We start from the raw sequence: 23380 nt of genomic DNA, 5'->3' as shown, positions 1-23380 counted from the left end.
CCATGTAGTATTAAGCTTATTAGCATATGCAGGGTGCATAATTTAATATTCAAATGGTCCTTAATCAGACAAAAGTTACCATTTTGGCCACTGTGTCCTCCAAATTTCTGGTCATATGACTTTGTTCCATATGTCAGAGCCAAAGCAGGACCGTGCCATCGCCACAGGACCTCCTCCTTCAGCCAGCTCATCCTTTCTTGCCACCAACTCTGCGGTTCTCCATCCACGCAGGTAACACAGAGGGTGTGGAGAGTAACCCTTAGCCCTTGCCTGGCTCCTTGGTTGTCATTCCACACAAGGGTCCTGGACAGACTCTGCTTGCTGGCAGGTGGGGTGACCATGGGGACAGCTGGTTGAAGGGCTGTAGGGGTGCAGGACAGAGGAGAATAGGGTCAAGCAACAGGGAATTGGGAGGAGGGTCCCTGCAGGGGGAATGGGGCTGGGGGAGGAGTCAGGGGCAGCACTGCTATTGGGGTGTCAAGTAGGGAAAGGAATTAGGGGCATCAAAGGGGACTGGGGTTAATGGAGCTGGGACAGGGAGTGGTGAAGAAGAGGAAACTGGTGGGGAGACTGGGGGTCTTTGGTTGGGATGGTGGGTGTTCAAGGGGGTTTATGGGGATCAAGGTCTGTAGGAATGTCGCAGTGGAGGACTGGGAAGTCATGGACAATTAGAGAGCAAGTGAGGGTATTGTGGGGCTGGAGCAACACCTGGGGACTCATGGGCCTCTGGGGTGGCAAAGGGGATTGGGGGTGTCAGGTTGAGATGGAGGCATCCAAGGAAGGGGATGACAACAATGACTGGGCACGTAACTGGGGTGTCAGGATGAAGGGTTGAGGGTGCCTTGGGGGATCCTGGCTAATTGGGTGTCTTTTGGGGAGACTGTGAAGTTGGAAGAAGGGATCATGGATTGTTTCTGGGGGACTGAAGTGTGAGGAAGGATTGGGGCTCAGTCCAGAGGGACTGGATGGAGTGGGGGATTGGGGCAGGGGTTGGCTGTGTCAGCCGGGACAGGATGGCGGCTGGGCGGGGGGGCTGGGGAGATTAAAGGCAGATGTAGAGAAGGATCAGGGAGAGAGCAGAGGGAGGGAGCAGGGAAGGAAAGGTGGGGGTCAGAGGGGGGAAGGAGGGAAGGAAGGAATTCGGAAGGAAGGAAGGAATTCGGAAGGAAGGAAGGAATTCGGAAGGAATTCGGAAGGAAGGGAGGGAGGGAGGAAGGGAGGGAGGGAGGAAGGAAGGAAGGAAGGAAGGAAGGAAGGAAGGAAGGAAGGAAGGAAGGAAGGAAGGAAGGAAGGAAGGAAGGAAGGAAGGAAGGAAGGAAGGAAGGAAGGAAGGAAGGAAGGAAGGAAGGAAGGAAGGAAGGAAGGAAGGAAGGAAGGAAGGAAGGAAGGAAGGAAAGAAGGAAGGAAGGAAGGAAGGAAGGAAGGAAGGAAGGGAGGAAGGAAGGGAGGAAGGAAGGATGGATGGATGCGGGGTCAGGAGGGAGGGAGGGATGCTGGGAGGCAGGGATGGATGAAGGATGGAGGCAGGGAGGAGGAGGAGGGGAAGCAGAGGCGGGCGGAGCCGGCCGGTGCCGCAGAGCCGCCTCCCCGGCGCACGCTGGGCCGGCTCGGCAGCGCCTGCGGGGACCCGGCGGCCCGGCCGGGTGCCCGCGGTGGCCGGCCCGGTGCTGGCCAGCCCGGTGCCGCTGGTGCGTGGCCCGGTGCCGCCCGGCCCGGTGCGGCGAAGCCCGGCGGGGCAGGATGCGGGCCCCGAGGCGGAGGTGAGGAGCGTGTCCGTGCGCGCGTGTGACATCCACGGGTGCGCGTGTCCGGGATGATGCGGGTCGGGATGTCCGTGTATCCGGGCACGCAGAGGGCTGCCTGTGCCCGGGACACCCGCGGGGGCTGCGTTTGCCCACGCTGGGCTGTGGTGATACCGCGGCAGCTTCAGGCCCAGGTACCTCCCGGCATCGGTGCCGCCGGGATGCGGCTGGGATGCGGCCGGGATCAGTGCTCCCTCGGGGCTGTGCAGGGCCGGACACCCCCTGTCCCAAGCCCCATTCCCTTGGGCCGTGGGTGCCCCTTCCTGCTGCTGGGGTACCGTGGGTTTGGGCTGGTGACGGAGCTTTTGGACCCCGGGTTGGCGGCTCTCGGGGCCCTGCACCAGGCAAGCCCAAGAGAACTCGGGAGTCACTGGTGTGCATGAAAGGGACATGGGTCCCTTGTCCAGCACCGAGGGCACACTGGTGTTCGTTGCCCTGTGCCATGGGGACCTGTGGGTGTCAGGGCAATGTGTGTGCGCCAGAGGAGAGGGCAGGAACTGTATGATCCTGTAGGATCCTCGGCTGGTGCCTGCACCATCACTAAGCTCTCCTCGGTGCACTGGGTATGTGAGGTTTACTGGGAGGTGCTGGGCCGAGCATGGCCCTGAAGGAAGGCTTCAGGGTGTTGGTGCAGGGAGCTTGGCTTGCCCCATCTCCGCAGCCCCCTTTTCATCCTGCCTGCTCTTCCCCTGGCTCTGCCCATCCCCCATTCCACGCCGAGCCGCCGGCCAGACCGTTTGTCCCGGCACCTATCCAGGGCTGCTGGGCCTCGGGAGCTGTGCCGACTGCCACGCCTGAGGTGCAGCGCCGGGAGCCGCGTCTCCGGGAGCGTGGGTAACGCCAGCCCCCGGCTCCCCCCGTCCTGCTGTGCTCAATGGAGACCTTGTTGCCGTGCCTCGTGTGCAGGCCGGTGGGTGGCCGTGCCGTGCGCTCTGTGCTGTGCTCACACGCTCAGGCAGCCACCGTGTTTGTGGACGGCTGTCCCCGCTCCACCTCCTCCGTGGTGGCACTCCGCCCCCGCTGAGGCATTTGTGCCAACGAGTCAGCAGGGAGCTGGGATGTGCCAGGCTCATCATCTAAGCTGCCACACTCTCCCTGGCCTTGCCTGGCCCTTGCCACGACCCTTCTGCCAGCCTGGAGCCACTGGCACACAGACTGGCTGTTGTTGAGCACGGGGCTGGGGCCTGCCGTCCATCCCTCCATCCATCCCTCTGTCCATCTGTCTCCCCGCTGGAGGTGGTCCAGTAGCAGAAGTAGGTGAGTTGCTGTTGCTGGGTTCTAGTGCCTGGTGCTTTGGGGATGCTTTACCCCAGGATGCTTTCCCCGTGGGCAGCAGCCACTCTCATGTAGCCCATGTGCCCTGGCCCTGGCTGCCAGCCCTGTGTTCTCCCCTCTCCCCGATGGCACCCCAGGGTGCCGCTGCCGGCAAGTGGCTGCAGTGGCCCTGGTGTGATGCCATGGTGATCCTGTGAGTCAGTGAGTGCTCTGAGTCAGGGCCGCGTGGTGCCCCTCGTGTCAGGGCTTGGAGGTACATGGGAGTGGTCAGTGCTGCCTGCTGAGTGGGGGGCCCCAGGGCTGTGCCCCCCTTGTTCTGTGCTGTGCCGGCAGCTCTGCTCCATGCTCCAGGCTGGCACAGCCAGCATGAAAGGGCTCTTGTCCTCTTGCAGCCCCAGCAGCACTGCAGTGACCTCCCCTTAACAGCAAACAAATTCCCAGTGTTGGGCATGGGGGGGGGGGGGAACAGAGAGACCCCCCGCTCAGCCCAACCAGTCATGGCCGTGGCAGAGCCCTGGGCTCCTGCTAGCCCAGCATTCCCATGGCCAGGCAGGGGGCTGCCACCCTGGCTGTGTGGGGTGCTGGCCGGGCAGCTGGACTTCGGGAAAGTGGGTGCTCTGCTCATTCACCCCAGAGCCCGCAGGCAGCCACTGCACTGGGCTGGCCCCGCGTCAGGGTGGCCCTGAGCAGTAATACTTGTTTCCAAGCATAAGGTTATTTTTCGGTTGTTAATACCATTGCCACAGTCCCAGTCTGAAGAATTGTAACTAGCACAGGATGGCCTGGTATCAGTCAGTTGGGTATTCCCCCCAAAACTCTCACTCTGTCCTTTCCTTTGTTCTTTCCTTATCTGTTCTGTTTGTGTCACCTCCCCACCAGGGACAGCAAGCCCTTCTCTAGATAGGAATATCTTGTTCCAGTGTCATTGAAAGAGTGGCAGCTACTGTCTAGTGCTCTCTCTGGCTCTTCCAGCCCCTTTTGATACAGATTAAAATGGGAACCATGTTCACTGAACCCCCATTCCCCATAGATAGAGTTGGTCAGGTACATGGGGGACCAAGCTGTTGGGACAACCTCAGTTCTCTTAATAATTCTAGAGTCCCCAGAACATGCTGTCACTCCTTTATGTTACGTAGGTTCTGCCCATGTTCTGTTTTTTCCAGGGCTTGCAGGAGAACAGAAGTGGCTTTTTTAATCCAATAGACTCCCAAGAACTTAACCTCCTGCTTGGGCCCCTGATGCTGGGATGTAGGACTGCTCAAGGCTCACATTTTTCCTTGCAGGCAAAACCACCATAGGGTATTACCCAACCAAGCTGATTAGAAGGATGGAGCACCTCTCTGAGGGAATTTGAGAGAATTCTCTCTATGAGACAATTTGGTTTGTTCAGCCTGGAAAAGAGAAGGCTTCAGGGGGACCTAATTGTGGCCTTCCAGTACCTGAAGGGAGCCCACAAGAAAGACGGAGGGAGACCTTTTACAAGAGCAGGACAAGGGGGAATGGCTTCAAACTGACAGAGGGTAGGTTTGGATTGGATAGTAGGAAAAAATTCTTTACTCTGAGGGTGGTGAGACACCAGCACTGGTTACCCAGAGAAGCTGTGGATGTTCCATTGCCAGAAGTGTTCAACATTAGGCTTGATGTGGCCCTGAGCAACCTGGGCTAGTGGAAGGTGTGCCTGCCCATGGGGGTTGGAATGAGATGATCTTTAAGATTCCTTCCAAACCAGGCCATTCTGGGATCATTCGATGATGATGGTGTCATTGATCTACTGATACACCATAACCTTTGGTGGGGCAAGACTGTGGCTAAGACTTTGCCAGGGCTTTATGAGCAATAGTGGAAGAGTGTTTATATCCCTGGGGCAGCCTATTAAAAATATGCTACACTCCTTCCCGGTGAACCTGAATCAAGCCTTGTTGTGTTCCTGGAGTGGAATCACAAAAACCATATCTTTTACACCCAGGGTTGCCATCCATCACTGGGGCACTCCCTGAAGCTGAGTTACCAGTTCCTCAATGTTTGGCACAGCAGTGGTTAAAGGCTCAGTATTGGCATCTTTTCTCCAAATCTGGTCCCACCCTGTCTACGCATCAGTAATCAACAGTTAATTGCCATCTCCATTCCAGTTTTTGGATTAGCCAGACTGGTGAATTGTATGGGGTGAAAGTTTGGTGAGTTATGAATTGGTGCATTATATAGGGAGTGGGCTTTGGCATTGATTTGTCTTTTTTCGAAATCAGCTGTAACTTCAGGAGTTCAATTTTGTGCTGCAGCAGACTTGTATCGTGGTACATTAGTAGCTTTTGAATGAGGGAGTGTAAGTGCCATGTGGGGTGAATGCACTGTAGTATCTGGATTTCTTTTAGGGTCAGGGTTGAACGGGAGGACCAAAAGTTGCTCTGCATCAGCTGCCAGGTTTGGCTGCTCAGAACATTGAAACCAAAAATGTTTTCATTGTGATCTTTTATTGCAAAGCAAGGGGAGGACACGTGCTTATCGCCTGGGAGCCATAAATTAGCCTTGGTGGTTTGGCACATAGCACTTGCTCCGTTCATTCCAGTGATTTCAACTCTGCCCAGTTTTTCAGTGTCCTGCTGTGTTAATACTGGAACATGTGTTCCCTTATCTATTAGAAATGTCATTAATAGTTGAGGAGGCCCACCTGGAATCAGAATGTATGGGCTGTCATTACGTATGCATTCATAGGATTCCACCTGCTGAATTTCAGTCCACCCTGGCTTAGGGACACAGCACTTTTCAAACTGAATCAGATTGAATGGGATTGTTTCTTGGGTATGATTTCCTACTCCTCCTCAAGGTTCAGTTGTCTCTTCTGTTTCTAATAATGCATCTGGCTTCATCCTCAGGGGAATTTGAAGGAGACAAAGAATCATCTTCCCCCACTTCTCTGGCATTGGGGTCACCCCATATGTCTCCATCCTGTTCCTCAGGGAATATGATTAGTTTTCTAATCTGTATGATGTCAGGGGGATCAGGAGCTCACACAAGCATCATCTCTACCTTTTCTTCCAATTTTTATTTTTATCTCCTTCTCTTCCCCTAAACGTTTCTGCAGTTGCTTTTCCCTATTTTTCAGCTGTGGCCAAATACATTTTAAGTTGCTCCTTTTCTGATTTCAAAGCAGTATATTCTACATCTGCCATTTTTTAGGAGAGAGGGTGCTCTGATTTCCTTTTGCACACAAGATCAGTTGCCCTCAATACTGCATCAACAATTGTTTTATTGTTGTTTTTCCAACATTTTTGGGCCCATTCTGTTCCCTCTCAGGATGGTGCACACTTGTGTCAACCCAGGTAATAATAACAATAACATGCAAAAACCTAGCAAGGTGTCCCTGGCTTGGGACAAGGGAGAGGAGAGTAGCCCATTGCCTGTCTCCAAGGTATTTTTGGGTCTTCCTCCTAACTAGGTGAAATTTCTACCCTCTTTATGTATAGCCCAATCTTATCGCCCTCCTCCTATGTTACATATGGCATGATCTAGGTGGAGAGTTGTGTAATAGAGACATATATGTGGCAGCAGGTATTTCATTAAGCTTATTAGCCTGTGCAGCGGTGTGTGTTTCATTATTTAAATAACCCTTAATCCGGAGAAAGTTACTTTTTTGGCCACGGTGTCCTTCAAAGTTCCAGTCACAGGACTTTGTTCCGTTCTATGCAGTTCTTCAGAGCCAAAGCAGGACAATCTCATCTCACAGAACCTCTTCCTTTGCCCAGCTCACCCTTTCTTGATGTCAACTATGCACATCTCCATCTGCAAAGTTAACGTGGAGGGTACACAGTGTAGGCTGTAGATAGTAAGCCTTAGCCCTTGCCTGGCTCCTTGGTCATCACCCCACAGCATCCCCAGGATTTGCAGCTCCCTGGCTATTGTACTGTCCCTATGGGTATCCTGCCTCTGGGCATTGTGTCTCCTTGTGCATCAAGTGTTTGTTGGCTCCTTGTTTGTTGTGCCTCTGGGTATTACCCTTCTCGGTGTTGAGCCTTGCATATTATGCCACTGGTTAATGTGCCTTTTTGGGTATTTTGCCTCCAGGGACATCACGCCTTAGGATATCATGCCACTGGGTACTGTGCTTCCTTAAGTGTTGTGCATCCTTGTGCATCTTGAGTCTGGGTATCGTGGCTCCTTGGATGTTTTGTCTCTGGGTGTCACACCCTGGGTACTGGTCCTTCTGGAGTGTCACACCTCCCTGGATAATGTGCCTCTTGGTATCAGGTCTCCTCAACCATCACACTTATGGTTATTGAAACTTGGGTGCCACTGGGTTCCATACCTCTGGGTAAGATGCCCCTGGGCACTGAACCTCTGGGTGCTGTGCCTCCAGGTACAACACTTCTGGCTGCTTTGTCTCTGGGTATCATGCCAGCTATGGTGCCTGGCAGGACACACAGCCACACCTGACCAGTGACAGTGTGTTTAAAGTCATCATGCCTCAGTTGCCCTCCATGACAGGTTGTTGCTGCAGGGGTTGTGGCAGCCTGTGTCTGCCTCCCCTGCTCCCTGTCAGGCTGGCAGTGCTGTGTCCCCTGCTGCAGGGTGCTGGTGTGGTGTGGAAGGCTCTGGGGACATGGTCCTGGGGACCCTACCATGGCCTGTGCCACAGGAACATGCTGTCCCTACTTGGCTGTTGGGGCTCAGCCTTGTGCACGTGGGCAGGGCACTGTGCCCACACTGGTGCTGGGGCACGTGCCCACCTCCCTGCTCATGGGGCCCCACCAAAAAGCTGTCAGGCTGAGATTAGAAAATAAACATTCTGATTTCTTTAAAAGGGAAAAATCCCAACAATCCAGGGTTTTTTTTTTATTTGTTGGGGTTTCTCTCTTTCTTTTAAATCATGAAATGACTCACACTTCTGAGCTGAAAATAAACCTGATTATGGCTGTGGTGGGGAGCTGGTGAGCCATGACAGCTCAGAGGCACAGGGTCCCTCAGAGAGCAGCCAGGGCCAGCCCTGCCTCGTTCCCCAGATCCTCCCTGGGGGCTGTGCTGGTCTGCTGTGGGGGCTCAGGTGGCCCTGACAGGGCTGCTAATGGAGCTAAAGTGCTACTAAGGGGACACCGCCATCTGCACAGCCCCCAGGGCCTCGTGTCTTTGCACTCAGAGCCGCTGCCCAGTGGCTGTGGGAACACACACGTGCATCCCCACGTGTGCACAGACACCAGTGGGCTCCCCACCACCCTCCCCGGTCCCTCTGGCACAGCGTGGGGTGGCGCGGGGGGGCCAGGCCTGGACCCCCGATGCTGTGTGTGACACGGCCATGCGCTGCTCTCCGCAGGGACCCCTGCAGCAGTGACGTGCCAGCTGTGGTCCCCGGAGCCGGACACATGGCGGGTAAGGCACCCCGAGAGCCCCCGGTACCCTGCATGGCCCATTCCCGTGCCCCACCGAGGGGGATGCGCCCGTGCATTGCCTCAGGGATGGCCAGTGGCTTTCTGGGCCCCAAGGCATCCCCGTGTCTCTCCTCGGAGGCAGACGAGGTGTGGAGCAGCCACTTTGCTCGTCTGACTGCTGCTCGCCTTTGCTCCCTGCCAGCTTCCCAAGAAGGGCCATGGGGTGAAGGCGATGAGGACCCTGTGCCAGCCGAGCCGAGGGCGTCCAGTGGCCCCTCGGGTGCCCAGCCCCAGCCTGGCCCCTTGGTGCAAACGTGTCTCCTCCGGGATCTGGAGATGGGTCCCCTCGCCCAGACACAGACCCTGCGGGATTTCGAGCAGGTGAGACCGCGGGGCGCTGGGACCCCCCATGGCATCGCCAGGGCCCTCCAGGCACTGCCGGATGCTTGCAGGATTCATGCCGGGTCCCCTGGACACAGCAGAGGGGTGTGGAGTGCAGGAGGGGTCGCGGGCAGGTGGTGGAGGCAAAGGGAGAGGGGGCTGAGCCCGGCCGGGCGCCACGCTCCCCTCACCGCCCTCACGGCTGCGGCGCGTGGGGGCCTCCGGGGCTCGGGTTTCACCACCCGCTGTCCCCGCTCCAGCGATTCCTCAAATAGCTCTGGGAGGCGAAAAAAAGAGGAAAGGGAGAGCAGCGGGGCCAGCGACGGGAGCTGCGGGCGGGCAGGGAGCCTAGGCTGTGTCCCGGCGGCGCCATGTGAGCGGTGCCGGGATGCCCGCCCCATGGAGTGCCGGCCATGGCTAACGGGTACCGCACGCTCTCCCAGCACCTCAATGACCTCAAAAAGGAGAATTTCAGCCTCAAGCTCCGCATCTATTTTCTGGAGGAGCGCGTCCAGCAGAAGGGCGAGGACAGCCGAGACGATGTTTACCGGCGGGTGAGTGCCTGTAGGAGATGGGTGAGGAGGTTTCCTCTCTTTTCTGGGAGGGAATGGGGTCCGGGGAATGTAGCCGGGGGGATGCCAGGGAGGGCATCGGGCACTGGGGCTGGGGGAGCTGCTGTGTGGGAGTTTGTCCCTCATTTCCTTTGACAGGAGTGGGGAGAGGGTTGCGAAGGCCGTCCCCTGCCTGGTGGGGTGCCCGGGGTGGGTGACAGTGCCAGTTTGGGGACAGACAGACGGAGTGGGTACACCCCATCCCGGCGCCGACAGGCTAAAATTCCACCTGTGCCGCTCACTGACAGGAGCACCCAAAGCCCTGCTGTGGGGTGGGGGCTCCCCATACCACTCCTGCTTCATTCGTGTGGGCAGTGGGGCTGGGGGGTTCAGGCAAGCATGAGGGCATCCTACCCACCTCCTTCCTGCTCCGTAGAACATTGAGCTGAAGGTGGAGGTGGAGAGCCTGAAGCGGGAGCTGCAGGAGAAGCAACAAGCTCTGGACAACACATGGTGAGTGGGGCTGGCCAAGCCCCTCACCCCGGGGCAGACATGGTGCCCATGCGCTGCCTGCAGTGGCTGTGGGGGGCACGGGGACGGGGGGTGTCTGCCTGCACCCTGCCCATAGCAGGCAGTAGAGGGGCCTGCAGTGGGGCTGGAGGGGTTTGCAATGGGGCTGGGCATCCACAGGGCTCCTCTTACAGCCCCGGCGCCAGCCAAAAATAAAGGACAGCACCTGTTTGGTGGGGGAGGGCAGTGCTGTGCCCAGGGGCCATGGCATGGGTGTCTCACCGTGGGGCATTGATGGCAGGGGGGCCAGTGGCACAGCAGCTGGGGAGGCCCTGGTTTTGGGAGTGTGTGGGGAGTGCTCTGGTGAGTCAGAGCCTAAACAGGTCCCGGTGCTGCCACAGGAGCTGTGTCCCCAGGGCAGCAGTGCTGGGAGTGTGCAGGACATGGGGACAGCCAGGCTGAGGGCACCTGGAGTGGTACAGATCACCCAGCCCAGCTTCTTTGGGGTGGAGACTTCCACAAAGGCCGTGCCATGCTGGGCCATGCCATGCTGTTCCACGCTGCACGTGTCAACCCATGCCATGTCATGGGAGATGCCATGCCACACAGTGGCACACCGTGCTGTGCCTGGCAGGGTGGCCGCAGAGAACCAGACGACCCGCAGCCAGGCCGTGCTCCGGCAGCAGTATGAGGAGCGGCAGCGGGAGTCGGAGCACGTCTACGAGCTCCTGGAGAACAAGATCCAGCTCCTGCAGGAAGTGAGTCAAGGGATAGTGGGGGCCAGGGAGGAGCCAGGGGCCGGTGCCTGGGGGCTCACCTTGCTGCCATGCAGGAGGCCAGGCTGGCACGGAGTGAGGCCGAGCAGGCCACAGCGCTGGCCAGAGCTGAGGCAGAGAAATGCCGGGAGCTGACAGGGAAGCTGAAGGAAGTGGCAAGAACAAAGCAGGAGGACAGGAGTGACGATGGCTGTGGCACCATGGCCCAGAGGTAAGTGTCCAGGACATGTGCCCTCTATGCTGTGCCCTGTGCCAGTCCTTGGGGACTACCAGGGCGCTTGTGCTGGGCATGACTGATGCACTATGCATATCTGGTGGGGTGCAGGGGTCACCCCAAGAGGGGAGACCTGGGCTGTGGGGAAGGGGGAGCAGTCCTGAGGCTGCTCTGCTTTGCCCCAGAGATTGGCATCTGTCAGCTGACCCCAGTGTCATCCCAGGGCCAACCCAATCCCTGAGTATCCCATGCCCTTTTGTCCCTTTCAGGAGGATCGAAGAGCTGACCCAAGAGCTGGCTGCCACAAATCAGCTTGTGGAAATGCTGTCAGCAGAGAAGCGTGACCTGCAGCAGCGCCTGGAGGGGTCTCCAGTCATGGAGGGGCAGGTAAGTGGGCAAGAGTGGGGGGACCCCAGGGAGGAGGACATCCACTCAGGGCTTGGCTGGTTGTTGTCATCCCTGTCCCCTTTTGGGGCTGTGGCCAGGGTTGTGCCATGTTCAGGCTGGCAGGGTCGGGTGATTGCCAGGAACTGGGAGGAGCAGGGGGCCTCAGAGGACATGGTGTGAGCTGTCAGGGGACAGGCCACCAGCCTGTGCAGTCCTTCTGCGGGTGTTGGTGCTGCTTGCTCCCGTCTGCCATTTAAATCCCAAGTATTAAAATACTCCCGGCAGCCTGGCATGGTGCCAGGCAGGATTTCGGTGCTGTGAGAGATCAGAGTGGCATGTTCCTGGCAGCTGCACAGCTCTGGCCGTGCTGCATGTTGGTGGCACGGTGCTGTCCCCAGCAGCCGTGGGCCATCAGTGCGTGAGTGAGCTGCCTGTGTGGTGGTCCTGAGGGAACCCTGGTGTTTGCCCACGGGCATGGGCTGCTGTGCAGGTGCTGGTGGCACTGTGCTGTGGGGATATGCCCACCCACACTGCCTGCTGGGGCCGGGCACTGGGGCAGGCTGGCACTGGGATGTAGCACTGGCACTGCGGTGGGGGCCTGGCACTGGGACAGGCACTGGCATTGGGACGGGGATGTGGCACTGGGGTGAGGATCTGACACTGGGGCAGGTGCTGGCATTGGGACAGGGACGTGGCACAGGCATCGGGGTGGGAACCTGGCAGTGGGACAGGCACTGGCACTGGGACGGGGACGTGGCACATGCACTGGGGTAGGGAGCTGGGACAGGCACTTGCATTGGAGCCAAGCACTAGTGTGTGGGTGGGTGGGTGGCTCTGGCACTGAGACTGGACCCTTACGCTGTCGCGTCGCGATAGATCGCTGTCAGTGTCTCTGTCGCGACCCCCGGCGCTGCCCGTGTGTCCGGGCAGGGCGCGGGCCGCCACTGCGCATGCGTAACGCGGGCGTGGCAACTACATATCCCGCCAGTCGTTGCGGGTACTGCGCATGCGCGGGAGGCTGGCTCCGCCGCCATCTTGAAATCTGAGCCAGAAGCCGGGCGCTGCCGTGGCAGGAGCATCATCGGCTCGGGGCGGTGGGGCCGGGGCGGTGGGGCCGGGGCGGGAGGGGCAGGGGCAGCCCGCGGTGAGGGGCAGCTCCGGGGACGGGGGCTGTGAGGAGAGAGGGGGCAGCATCAGGGGGTCGAGCTGTGAGGCGAGGGAGCAGCATCGGAGGGGCGAGGGGGCCAGCCAGGAGAAGGGGCAGCCCAGGTGTGGCTGTGAAGATGTGAAGGAGGTGGTGTAGGGTGGGATGTTTCTGTTGCATCAAGAGTCCCGGCGTGTCACCACTCTAAAAAGAGGGGATTGGTGCGGTGAGACGTGCCGGTGGGCTCAGGGATTGAGGGAGATGTGCTGACCTCGGGAAGGTCTGAGAGCCTGCAGGAGTAGGTTTGGGTGCCAGGAGGGAGGGAGGATGAAGGAAAACTGCCGGATTTGCGGCCGGGAGCTGTGTGGCAACCAGCGGCGATGGATCTTTCACACGGCTGCCAAGCTGAATCTGCAGGTGCTGCTTTCCCACGTCCTGGGCAGGGAGCTGTGCCGGGATGGCAGGTCCGAATTCGCGTGCAGCAAGTGTGCCTTCATGCTGGACCGCATCTACAGGTTCGACACTGTCATCGCCCGCATCGAAGCCCTCTCCATCGAGCGCCTGCAGAAGCTGCTGCTGGAGAAGGACCGTCTCAAGTTCTGCATCGCAAGCATGTACCGCAGGAATAACGATGACTCCAGCACGGAGGACAGGGCTGGGGAGGGAACTGTGGACCTTTCCAACCTGCCTGATGCACGGTACGCTGCCCTCCTTCAGGAGGACTTCACTTACTCTGGGTTTGAATATTGGATGGATCAAGAAGAGCATGGCCTGGAGCCACACAGCTGCCACCATTCTGAGGGAGCAGGGAACCGCCCGCGGCGCTGCCGGGGTTGTGCTGCCCTGCGTGTGGCTGATGCTGACTATGAAGCCATCTGCAAAGTGCCCCGAAAGGTGGCCAGGAGCATCTCCTGCGGGCTGTCCAGCCGCTGGTCAGCCAGCATAGGCAACGAGGAGTCATCTGTGTGTGATGTGGCCGAGTCCATAAGCTCCAGGGTGGCTGTGGATGGGGACAGCATGGAGGAAGGCACGCCTGCATCCTCTGTTGAGTCCCTGGACACCACTGTGGAGGCAAGCCCTCCACAGCAGAAGGATGAAGATGCAGATAAGGGGCTGAAAGGGAATGGGAAATGTGACGATTTCTCAGATGACCGCATGACCCCAAACTCTTCACTGAGCGGGAACAGGCTGGAGCTGGCCCTCAATTTGATTAAGACTTTGGACTATAAACCCCTTCAGAGCCCCCGAGGCAGCCGACTACCTATTCCTGTGAAGTCCAGCTTGCCCCCTCCCAAGCTCAGCCGTGACTTGGCAGATGGCAGTGCTTCTGCTGGCTTAGCGTGTGCTAGTTCTGCCTTCCTGAACACAGACAGAAAATCGTTTTCCAGAGCTCCTTTGGGCCTTCCCCTGGAAATTTCTGAACTGCAGGAGCTGTGGGATGACCTCTGTGAGGATTATATGCCGCTGCGGGTACAGGTAGAGGTCACGGTGCCACCGTTCCATTGAGCATTGTCCTCGTGGTCCAGTGCTGAGCCCGCTGGGGATTCTTCTGTGCTGAGATAATGCAGACAGCCACGTGTGGCTGAACCGGGGCTAAGAATAGGCAGCTCGGTCCTTTTTAGGTGTGCTGCCTCTCTCCTCAGTCATTCTCTTGTCTCCCGTTTCCTCCCGGTGTTCTGGGAAATGAACCTTCCCCCCCCCATCAGCCCTCCCTGACAATGCAGTCTGCTAGGTGGGTCTAAGCTCTTTGTCATTTTCCTGCTGAGAAAACACCAGTTTCACTTCACCTTTAAGAAGTCGGTGTGGCTTTTATCCACAACCAAAGGGAGTATTTTAAGCTTCTGGGCATGTGTTTTGCAGCAAATGCGTTTTCTTTGTGCCTGAGTAATGGCTGGAGTCTGAGGAACGCCTGCCTCCAGCGCTGCCTCTGCAGGTCAGGCCTCCGACCTGCCAGAGCCGCCCAGGCATCTGTGGCGTGTGCCCTGAGGAAAAGGTGTTTTCCTTGCAGGTGGATTTGTGCCAGAGGATGTCTTTAGGGTTGGTATTCAAGATAATTGGTTTATTTTCTGATCCTTTGAAAAGGTCTATCAATTAGTGGCAGGTGTTGCTGAGGGGTGATGAAAGCTCCTGCTTTTGGGATGCTGTTATCTGTCTTGATAGCAGTCCTAGCTCCCGGTTGCCTCTGGTTCGCTGACTTTAATGAAATGTTGTTTAGTATGCAGTCAAAAAGCTGAACTTGTAACTTCTTTACTACTTTCCGTAACGAATAGAAGGCCTCAGTCAGGTTCAATTCAGGAATATCCGTGTCAGCCTAATTGCATTCCCATTAGCAGCCTTAGTGCTGCCTAATGCTGTAGGTAGCCTGGGGGATTAGGAAAATGCTCGTTTATTACTATGGCAACCGCGGCAGTGCTGAATTGCTCTTCCTCTTTACCCGGCGCTGCTTGCTGCCCCATCTGCTCGGGCGTTTCCCGGAGCCGTGTGCTTTTTTCCATAAAAGCCTGCTCAAGAAACGATGCTAGGGAGGAACGTAGGAAAACTAGTTTTCATCTGGAGCACAAAGGCATCGCGCTGGCAGCCGGCGGCTGAGGATGTGAACCAGGGCATCGTGTCATTTGCTGAAGATTTTCACTGCTAGGGATGTGTTTGCAGGATAAAATTGGGCTTTCTCTGAACAACGTGGCACAGTAAGCGTGGTGTGTTTACAGGTTGGCTTTGTGTCACACATGGCCATCCTCGTCCAGGAACTGTGTTTTGAAGTGTTTCTTCAGCCTCTGCCATCCGACCGTCCCTGCCAGGAATTTATCCTGCGGGATTTTTCACTGCCGGTTCCTTGCCGTGACAGTAGCAGCTCTTCGGCGCAGCTCTTCGGCGCAGGGTCTGGCTGACGGGGGAAGGGCTTAATCCTTCCGATGGCTTTAAGAACAAAAATGGGAAGGCAGATGCAGCTGGTAGGCTAAATAGTTCTTGTACAAATGATTTTTCTTTCTCTTTGTAAAAGCAACACTCTTCCTATAAGTCAGGTGCTGCTGCCATCCAGCAATTCCTGTGCATAAATGTGAAAGGAATATCTAGGATATAGAGGACCACAGTTCTCTTACTGCTTTTGCAGTTCTTTAAATTTATGGAGCATTTTGGTGACCTTGTAGGTACCGTCTTCCCGGGGATTTTCTTGAACCAGCAATTCCTCCCCTGCCCACCACAGTCCCAGGGAAGTGGCACCAAACGGAGCCTTTGTGAGAGGCTCCCGAAGCTGCCTGCAGTGCTGTGCTGGCAGCGAGGGAAGTGGTGCCCTATTGACAGCCAGGCAGTGCTGCTGCGCTGGGCAGATCTGAGTTTGGCAGGCTCAGATAATGCTATGATTATTATTTTTTAAAGAAGTGTTCTGTTGGGGTCAGCGTGTGCTGGCACAGCTGGGGCTGTGCTGAGGAGAGATTGTCAGTAAAATGCTGATGTTGGAGAAGCTGCTGGGGAGCTCTGCTCCTGACATGGCTGCAGGGAGGCAGCTTGGGCTTTGGAACTTTGGACTCTGGAGCTGGCTCTGCCTTTCCCCTCCCTGCTGTTAGCTCCTTCCAGGTTTTCTGCCCTTTTTTTTTTTTTTAATGTGAAAATTGACGAAATGTGGTTTTCTTTTTTTTTTTTCTCTCTGTTTTAATCAACCTTATTTCAAAATAGCTGCTGTGACAGATTCCAGCAGCTCTCCCTGTCTCACTCAAAGCCTGCTGGCAGAGAAAATTTGTAATCACCATGACTGTAAGTTTTCTCTAAAATCCTAACAAAACATCAGGGTAAAGGGAAGTGTTACTTCTGTCTGTGAGAAGCAGTGCACAGACCTGAAGGAGCTTCCCTGTGCTGCCTGGCTTTCCCACAGACAGCGTTTCTGTGGCTGCTGAAGAGGAGGATTCAGTCTGACAGAGCTAATCAGAGCTGACTGTTCTCACTGTGCTGCACTGCCTGGATCTGGTGCTCCTGTGTGTGCTCCAAAAAGCCCTGCCACATTTCCATGGCCTCTGTGCTGCATCCTTGCAGCCCTTTCCAGGGCTCCCACCTAGAGCAGGCACCAGTGCAGTCAGCCTCGTGTCACTGATAATATTCAGGAATACTGAAGGAGTCCTGTGAGGGCTAAGGAGGTGGCTGGAATGGAGTGCTGCCCTAAGGAGTTAACTCACTGGGCGGGAGATGCAGAAATTGTAAGGAGGGATGACAAGGGATTAGTGTTGTGCTCAGCCAGCCGGGTCTGGCAGGCCACGTGTCACAAAGTAGGCTGTTTACATTCCCAATAAATGGGTATGTGTCATGAAAAAAAATCTCAGCTGTGGCACTGAATTTGCTCCTGTTTGAGGAGCTGCAGGGAATTGTACATGGTGTGGGTGCTGGAGCACTGGGAATCGTGAAGGAGAGCCCAGAAAATCACAAGTGGAGAGGTTCAGAGCAGGGGGTGGCTGCTAGGTTGTGACAGGAGGGGAGCTGGTGGGAAGGATTGAAGGTTGTAGTTTTGATAAAGACACAGAACCTTGGTAGAACGTGGGAACCATTTCGGTGCTGGCTTTGAAGCTTTTTTAAAAGGCCAGCAGGGTGCATGGGAAGGGGAGCAGATTTCAGGGATATGGCTTGAGTGTGGGGAGAAGATCCATCATTGGCCCATAGACTGTGGTTAGAGCTAAACAAGCTGCTGGGTTCTCGGTTCAGCAATGAGGAGAGACAGCGAGCCCAATCAGAGCCTTGGGGCACCAGGGCACTTCTGGCAGATGAGGCAGAGAGCTGCCAGGTGCCAGCCTGGCACCCAGGTGAAGGGAAACATGGGCAGAATAATGTATCAGAGCCAGTCAGAAACGCACATGGAGCGTGTTTAAACCCATGCTGCAGGGTCTGTGATGGCCAACAGCTGAATAGAAGCCATTGCAAGAGTTGAGCCATCCTCTCATTTTTTGCTGTTTTTCTCCTTTCAGAATTTGCAGGATGAACGTCAGCAGCCAGCTCCAGGTAACCCTGCAGCAGGGGAGCACGTGTCCGATGTGCGTGCGGCAGAGCTGCAGGGCAAAATCCAGCACTTTGAAGCTGCCAACAAGGTATGTCTTCATGAGCAGCACATCCACTGCCTAGTGAGTCTGATGTGGTTAGTGTCAGAGGGTGCCTTCTGGCCTGGCTGGAGGCAGGTACCTGCACCTCTCTCCCAGCAAGGGTGTGTGCTGCTGTGTTAGTCTCAGTTGTCTGCCAGCTTGAATGAAAAGCATTTACTTTTTTTTTCCTGCAGCTGGGCTGTGTAATTTTTCCATATTTAATTTTGTAAATCATTATTTTGAAAGAACTTTCCACTTGCCTGCTGAGCCTTCCAGGAGCTGATGAAGGAGAGACGCACAGGGCTATTTCCCTGTCTCTTGGATTTGCATGGGCTGAGCCTGGTGCAGGAGAGAGGGGTGAGGGCTGCATTCTGTCTTCAAGCAGCAAGGGAGATCAATGTAGAGAGGGTCCTGGTTTCATTTCTGTTTAAATACTTGGTAAAGAAACATGTATCTGAGTTCTCTTGGGGCAGATCAATATTAACACCTGTTGAGAAAGGTATATGTTTTTAATTATGCTCTTGAACACTAAAGTAAATTACATCCTCTGGAAAAACAGGTTAAGTGTGGAAGAAAAACTGGGATGGAATATTTATTTAAATCTGGGGATAGCCATAAGGTGCTGAAGCTTCCTGGACTGCAAAGCTTGACGGAAATAGAGACCCAAGGCCCAGTAAATGCAGTTAGAAGTGTTTAAACAGGTTAGGGGGAGTGTCTCTTGGAGAAGAGATAACAGGACAGGTGTGTAAACTAATGAGCAACAAGAGGAAATTATGTGGCAGCACCAGCTCCTTAAGAAGTTGAGTCTTGAGTAAGTTCATAGGAAGAGGTGTATCATCCAACTTGAAGAATGCCAAGAGACAGCATGTTTAAAAATGCTAATGAGCACTTGTTTAACTGCACAACATGTGCTGTGTCATGAGCTTTATGGTGAAAGCAACAAACTGTCCTGAAACTGTTTGAGTGGGTGGTATTTTCTTTAGGGTGAGAGTATCAAAGGCAAAAGTTTCTCAGGTTGTAAACCAGCCATGGAGACCAGCGAGAGGTTCCCCTTTGCTTTACAGCCATACTGTTGGCATGCTGGCACTGGCTGGGGTCTGTTGTGCTGATGCCAGAACTTAATGCTAAATAAGCCACTGATTTGATCAGTGAATGTGTAGCTTCTTCATGCTGATGTTTTTCTTTCATATTTTTGGGAGGATTTTGGGCTCAAGCAGCCCCTTTCCTTTTGAGGAAACAGAAACAAATGATAGAAACTGGGAGGGAGGGCTGCTGGCCAGCCTGAGTAAGACTCTGCTGGAGTATGTGGGAGGCAGTATGATCTGTGAACCCAAGCCTGAAACTTCTGCCCTGCACCTAAGGGAGCAGAAGCACTAGAATAAGTCCTATATGTGTTTACTCACTAGTCTCCACCCAGCTCCAACAGTGTTTACAGACTCCCACACTGATCTTGATGTCGTCAGCACCAGGGCTGTATGGAGTAAGGAGTGGAGGGAGTCTTAAGAGTGTTTACATAGAGCATTAGGCAGGATTAAATAAACCCAACCTATTTCTGTCTTCAGTTGTTACAGGAAAAGCTGAACGAATTGAATTTTGAATTAAAATCTGTCCAAGAAACATCACAAAGGCAAGATCGTACAATCCAGAGTCTGAATGAGGCCCTGAAGAGCAAAGAGAGTAAGGTAACAGTTTTGGGTGGGCAGGTGGTGCTCACCAGAACAGGGAGCTGTGCTAGCCCTGTGGACAGTGGTTGAAAAGGAATGCTTGAGCCATTGCTTGGCATCCTGCATCTCAGTAAATTACTTCTTGCAAAACCCTTTCATGTGGTGCTGAGGTGTCATAGTCCAGGCTGGAGGCTTGGGATGGGAGAGTTTGTGCTTGGTTTGCCACTGACTGGGCTTCCTGTGCTTGGACTCAGACAGAAGAGCTGTACCACATCATTGAAGGGCAGAATGAGACGATGGCCAAGCTGCGGGACATGTTACACAGAAACCATCTGGGACAGCTGCAGGTATGTCCTGGAAGGCCTCAAATACGTCAGGTTTCATTCTGCAGGGATCCTGGTTTTTAAATCCCTCATGTGAAGAGAATCTCTGAGTTTCTCTGAACCCTGTCTTTTGGTAGGTGTCAGAGAGCCCACTGTCACCCCAGGAGCAGCAAATGTCACTGCTCGATCTCCAAAACACACTTTTCTGCACCAAACTGGAGGTGCAGAAACTGAAGAGAGCTCAGCGCCAGAAAGAGCATCAGCTGGCTGAAGCCAAGAGAACAACCCAGCTCCTGGAGACCACAGTCCATGAAGAAGAGCAGCAGAAAGAGGCAACCTGGAAACACAGCCAGGTATGACAAGCACTTAGCCTGGAAGTTTCTGGGTTTACACAACTAAGAAGCACTGATGTAGTCAATACTCTGCTCTCATTCATCATTTCTGCTGACAGGAGCCTGGGCACACTTGCCTAACCCCTTGCCACATGTGGCAAGGAAAATTCTCCAGCCTCCTTGTGTCATAGCTGAGAATTTAAAATCAGCAAAGACCCTTGATAGTGGGTATGTTGTCACTTGTACATCTTTGGCTGGTGCAAATGTCCCATCTCTTTTTGTGATGTTCATGTCCCCTGCTGCACAGGTTAGCTGTGCTTGACTAAAGCTCTGCCCGTGGCCAGAGCAAGGGGTTTAGATGGATGGGTACCCTGGGAAATGAAATAAATTCAAACTTCACCATCATGAAAGTGTGTTTTGAGATGTGAAAGTTGTAGCCTTGCAGATAATTTTTAGCTGTTCTTGGCTTCCTTACACTGGCCTGCATGTTGAGGACTGAATTCCAAGGTATGTGCTTTTTCCTTGCAGGAGCTGCGTGCTGTGGTACAACAGCTGCAGGCAGAGCTGCAGGACAAGGCTCAGCAGCTCCAGACTTTGGAGTGGGAGAAAAGCCATGAGCTGCAGGCCCAGGAGCAGAGAGTTCAGCGTTTGACTCAGCAGCTGGCTCGCAAGGAGCAGCTTCTGCAGGTGAGATGCGGAAAGATCTGAGTTGAGCATAATAGATGGAATCTCTGCTCCTCCTTTGGTATTTGGCCATGCAAAAGTCTGTCTGTAGTTTTCATGCATGCCCTTTGAAGAAAGGAAGGAAAGAGAGGCTTCTGGGCCCCCAAGATGAGGAATAAGGCACAGGTATCCATGTACCTCAGCCCACAGGAATGCCTGGTGAGCCCTGGCAGGTGCTAGTCAGCCAGCCCCAGGTGCTGGGACTACCACCCTTTAATGTGAAGGCTAGAGCAAGCATAGGGTGGAGGTAGTTATCCCTGATTCTCCTGTGCTGCTCTCGGAGGTGGGGGAGGTTACTGTGCTGTCAGTTTGACTAGGGTGTGTGTGTGATCTCTAGGAATCCAGGGAGCTTCTGCAATGCCAGCAAAGCTTGGAGAAGAGCCCTGCAGCCATGAATGCCATGTTGGAGAAACTGCAGCAGCGTGTCAGTGACAGGGATGCTGCTCTGGAGGTGAGCACATATTGTAGGCAATGTTTCAGTCGTCCCTGAGGCTCAGCCTTTGGGTTACCATCAGCCCCAGGCTGACCCCAGGGGTGACCATATCTTTTGCACGCTCCCTGTGGCTCATCCTTTTGAGAGGAGTCCCCCTGGAAGGGGGAGCTGAAGTCCAACATACAGGGAGTGTTGGCTGCAGCGCCCCCCTCTGAATGATCCCCTCTTTCACACAGCGAGCGGTGGATGAGAAGTTCTGTGCCCTGGAGAAGAAGGAGCAAGAGCTACAACAGCTCCGCCTCTCAATCCGGGAGCGTGGCTGTGACCTGCAGAGGCTGCGCAATGTCCTCTCCAGCAACGAGGCCACCATTCACGTGAGTGCTTGGACCTGGGCCTGCAGAGTCCAGCATGGCTGTGGGGCCGTGGTGTTAGACAGAGCTTCCTGTGAATGCTCTGGTGGTTGCTGGGGAGAGTGTCTGCAGGTGTTTGGCTTCCACTGGTCTTGTGTGTAGGGCAAGTTCCTGGGTCACTCCTGTTTCTGGGCTGGGTGTAGAGGACAGCTGGAACAGATGGGTGAATCTGTGTGACTCTGCTAGCAGTAGAGACTGGTATTTCCAGTTTTGCTTAATTCAGGATTAAGTCTCTGTCCCTGGTTGAGCTGCTTCTGTTGTGGTCCTCAGAGCCTGGAGAGCCTCCTGAAAGCCAAAACCCTGGAACTGGAGCAGGTCTCAGCAACCTGCCAAAACCTCCGCTGGCTCAAAGAGGAGATTGAGGCCAAATCTTGCAGCAGGCAGAAGGAGCAGGAGGGGATCATCCAACAGTTGCAAACCTGCCTGCATGACAGGAACAAGGAAGTGGAGGTAAGGCCTTAGCTTGGCTTTCTGAGCCTTCAGCCACTTTGTCCATAGAGAGAGTGGTCCCAAACCAGAGCCTGCTGCCTGCCTCACCTGAAGCTGTGCTCAGTGTTTGGAGGCTGGCTGCTTTTGGCCCCTTTACATACCTGTGCCTGCTGACTCTGCTCTCTCAGCTACACCCTGAGCTGAAGAGTCCTTGAACAACTTCCAGTTTGACAGTAGCAGTCTCTCTCCTTTCCTCCCTCTTGTTCAGGAACTTACAGCAACTCTGCTGTGCAAGCTGGGCCCCGGGCAGAGTGAGGTAGCAGAGGAGCTGTGCCTGCGTCTCCAGCACAAGGAGAAGATGCTGCAGGATCTCCTCAGTGACCGGAACCGTCAAACCATGGAGCATGATGCTGAAATTCGGGAGCTGCTGCAGGCTCTGAGCACCAAGGAGCAGCAGAGCAGAGTGAGTTTTGTGCAGTTCCGCAGCTGGAGGCTGAGGTGGGTGGCCCTGGCTTTTGTTAAGCAAAGAGAAGCCCGTGAGTGGGCTGAGAGAAATGGAGGAGTTTGTTCCTCCATAGGTGAGAGGCTGAGCCTCGCTGGCGAGTAGAGATGGGAAGGCTGCACTGGAGTGGGTGTGAGTGGCCAGGAGCAGTGGCTGCCAGGCTGGTTTGCAGAGCACTTTGAGTCTCGAGTGACAGATAAATACTGAGATGGTTTCCCTTAGTCTCTAAGGAAGAAGAGGGACCAGGATCCTACCCCTGGTCCTGGCCCTATCCCTAATTTTCCCCCTCAATCAGGTGGCTGCAGAGAAGATGGCACAGGCTTTGGCTGAAAGGAGCTGCGAGCTACAACTTCTGCGCCAGCACCTGTTGGGGAAGGACCCTGTTGGGACCCAGTCAGCTGGTGCCAGGCCATTGAAGCAGGACAAACAATCCATACAAGTAAGAATCATGCACTGTGTTTCTCTGCCTGTGGCCTTGGGGCTTCAGAAAGAACTGATTGCCACAGAAGGAAATAGGAGAGAGAAGAGCACCACAGAGAATGATAGAAATGAAAGTGGGATTAGGGAAAAGACTTCCTATAGGAGGAGAAGAAACTGAGGAGCAGGAATGCTGCCTGAATGTTCTGATCTTGATTTCACCAGCCTTTGTCACTCAGTGTCTCTTTTTGTTTTGATGGAGCAGTAATTGAATCCTTGAGGCACGTGAGAGTATGAAAGACATCCACCCTTTGACCTTCCAGCATTGACCCACTCCTTCCTTGGGCTGGGCTGCCTTGCTGTATTGTAATCCCCTCCCTGACATTGTCACATTCTGGAGGGGACAAGAGAGCTAAATTTAGGTCCTACTAATTCTTGGCAGAGCCTGCTGGCTGTTTGCTGTCTCTTCCACAATTGGAGTTGGTATTTTTAAAGCAGCTTTGCTAAAACCCCCTTTGAGGCTGAACACAGCTCCAAGGCTGCATATGCCATGGCTCCTGCTTGAGCAGCTGTTAACAGTTTATTGGTGAGCTGATGTGTTGAATGTTTTTAAGCAGCTGTAAACAGGTTTCTATTCCCAGGATCAGTGAGCTCTAGAGACTTCCAGAGATGTGTCTTCCTTCCTGCATG

General features: G+C 54.8%; 1 protein-coding gene across 9 annotated transcripts in view; it reads left to right on the top strand.

The window, feature by feature from the left end:
* The first annotated feature begins 9107 nt into the window (after positions 1-9107).
* Positions 9108-23380, top strand: part of PDE4DIP (phosphodiesterase 4D interacting protein) — a 28809-nt gene continuing 14536 nt past the window's right edge. For 4 of the 9 annotated variants that reach the window (XM_069023747.1, XM_069023748.1, XM_069023746.1 and 1 more), the window contains exons 1-11: positions 12489-13873; positions 17347-17466; positions 19020-19139; positions 19376-19468; positions 19582-19797; positions 20305-20463; positions 20837-20950; positions 21169-21306; positions 21613-21792; positions 22040-22234; positions 22569-22712. In XM_069023747.1, coding sequence (XP_068879848.1) covers positions 12725-13873; positions 17347-17466; positions 19020-19139; positions 19376-19468; positions 19582-19797; positions 20305-20463; positions 20837-20950; positions 21169-21306; positions 21613-21792; positions 22040-22234; positions 22569-22712 — 2628 coding nt within the window. In that variant the 5' untranslated portion in view covers positions 12489-12724. Of the gene's footprint in view, positions 9370-9802; positions 9880-10510; positions 10635-10708; positions 10864-11135; positions 11254-12488; positions 13874-17346; positions 17467-19019; positions 19140-19375; positions 19469-19581; positions 19798-20304; positions 20464-20836; positions 20951-21168; positions 21307-21612; positions 21793-22039; positions 22235-22568; positions 22713-23380 lie in introns of those variants that run through there. The other 5 variants (XM_069023749.1, XM_069023750.1, XM_069023753.1 and 2 more) reach the window with 4 other exon arrangements.

This window comes from Aphelocoma coerulescens, chromosome 8, assembly GCF_041296385.1.
Source record: "Aphelocoma coerulescens isolate FSJ_1873_10779 chromosome 8, UR_Acoe_1.0, whole genome shotgun sequence".
NCBI classification, from domain to species: Eukaryota; Metazoa; Chordata; class Aves; order Passeriformes; family Corvidae; genus Aphelocoma; species Aphelocoma coerulescens.
The sequence above is the reverse complement of the archived record's forward strand: the minus strand, read 5'-3'. Positions and strand labels throughout refer to the sequence as shown.